This window comes from Bombina bombina, chromosome 2 (genome assembly GCF_027579735.1).
Source record: "Bombina bombina isolate aBomBom1 chromosome 2, aBomBom1.pri, whole genome shotgun sequence".
Taxonomy (NCBI): Eukaryota; Metazoa; Chordata; class Amphibia; order Anura; family Bombinatoridae; genus Bombina; species Bombina bombina.
The window spans coordinates 318,337,411-318,338,110 of NC_069500.1; the positions used below are offsets into that span (position 1 = coordinate 318,337,411).

The following is a 700-nucleotide window of genomic DNA, read 5'->3' on the forward strand; positions in this document are numbered from 1 at the left end:
CGTACTGTATTAGAAAGTAAAGTGTAATTTTCCTAGGATTAATTGTAACCTAGAGCGATCATTAATCCTTCCCGCAAGAGCATAGAATTAACATTCCTTCCAGGAGTTACCCCACAGAGTTTGCTCGCCTGACCTATTTCATAGTGTAATGCTTTATGACAAAATCAGATGTTACCTGGTTTAGGTTTGGAAAAGCATCCTCCCATGGTGAGTTAAGTGCAGAAATCAGAAACTCTATATTGTCCAATAATCTTCAAAAGAGATGCTAAGCAATAATTCAGTTAAGTAAATGCTGTAGAAGATCATGATGGATACAGGACTGCAGGTACATTCATAAAGGCAGCAAAACCACTGTTGTCATCACGGGTGTATAGTTTTTCTCATAACCTATATTAATGAAAAAATGCAATATTAATGCTGTACTGTACATAATAAAATACAGTGGTAATGACATTCATACAGAGGAATACAGGATATTCCAGGCAGAAAAAAAAATCATTAGGTGTCTATGTAAATGGAATGTATTAATTCAGGGAAGTGGCTAAATGCTAATTTAGATATAAATCACTTTCAATGTACAGATCTTCAGGTCAATTAGAATATAAATTCATCTGTCTATGAGCTCTAAGCCAGTCTGTTAGAACATTTCTTTTAAAGGGAAAATAATGTATTGCTCTGCAAAAACCTGTTCAAGGTCATT

The 700-nt window shown here is 34.4% G+C and overlaps 1 protein-coding gene across 2 annotated transcripts in view; it reads right to left on the minus strand.

Annotated features, from left to right (window-relative positions):
• AIFM3 (apoptosis inducing factor mitochondria associated 3) overlaps positions 1–206 on the minus strand; it is a 161,385-nt gene extending 161,179 nt beyond the window's left edge. For both annotated transcript variants that reach the window (XM_053700492.1, XM_053700490.1), the window contains exon 1: positions 176–206. In XM_053700492.1, the coding sequence (XP_053556467.1) occupies positions 176–206 (31 nt within the window). The remainder of the gene's footprint in view (positions 1–175) is intronic.
• Between the last annotated feature and the right edge of the window lie 494 nt (positions 207–700).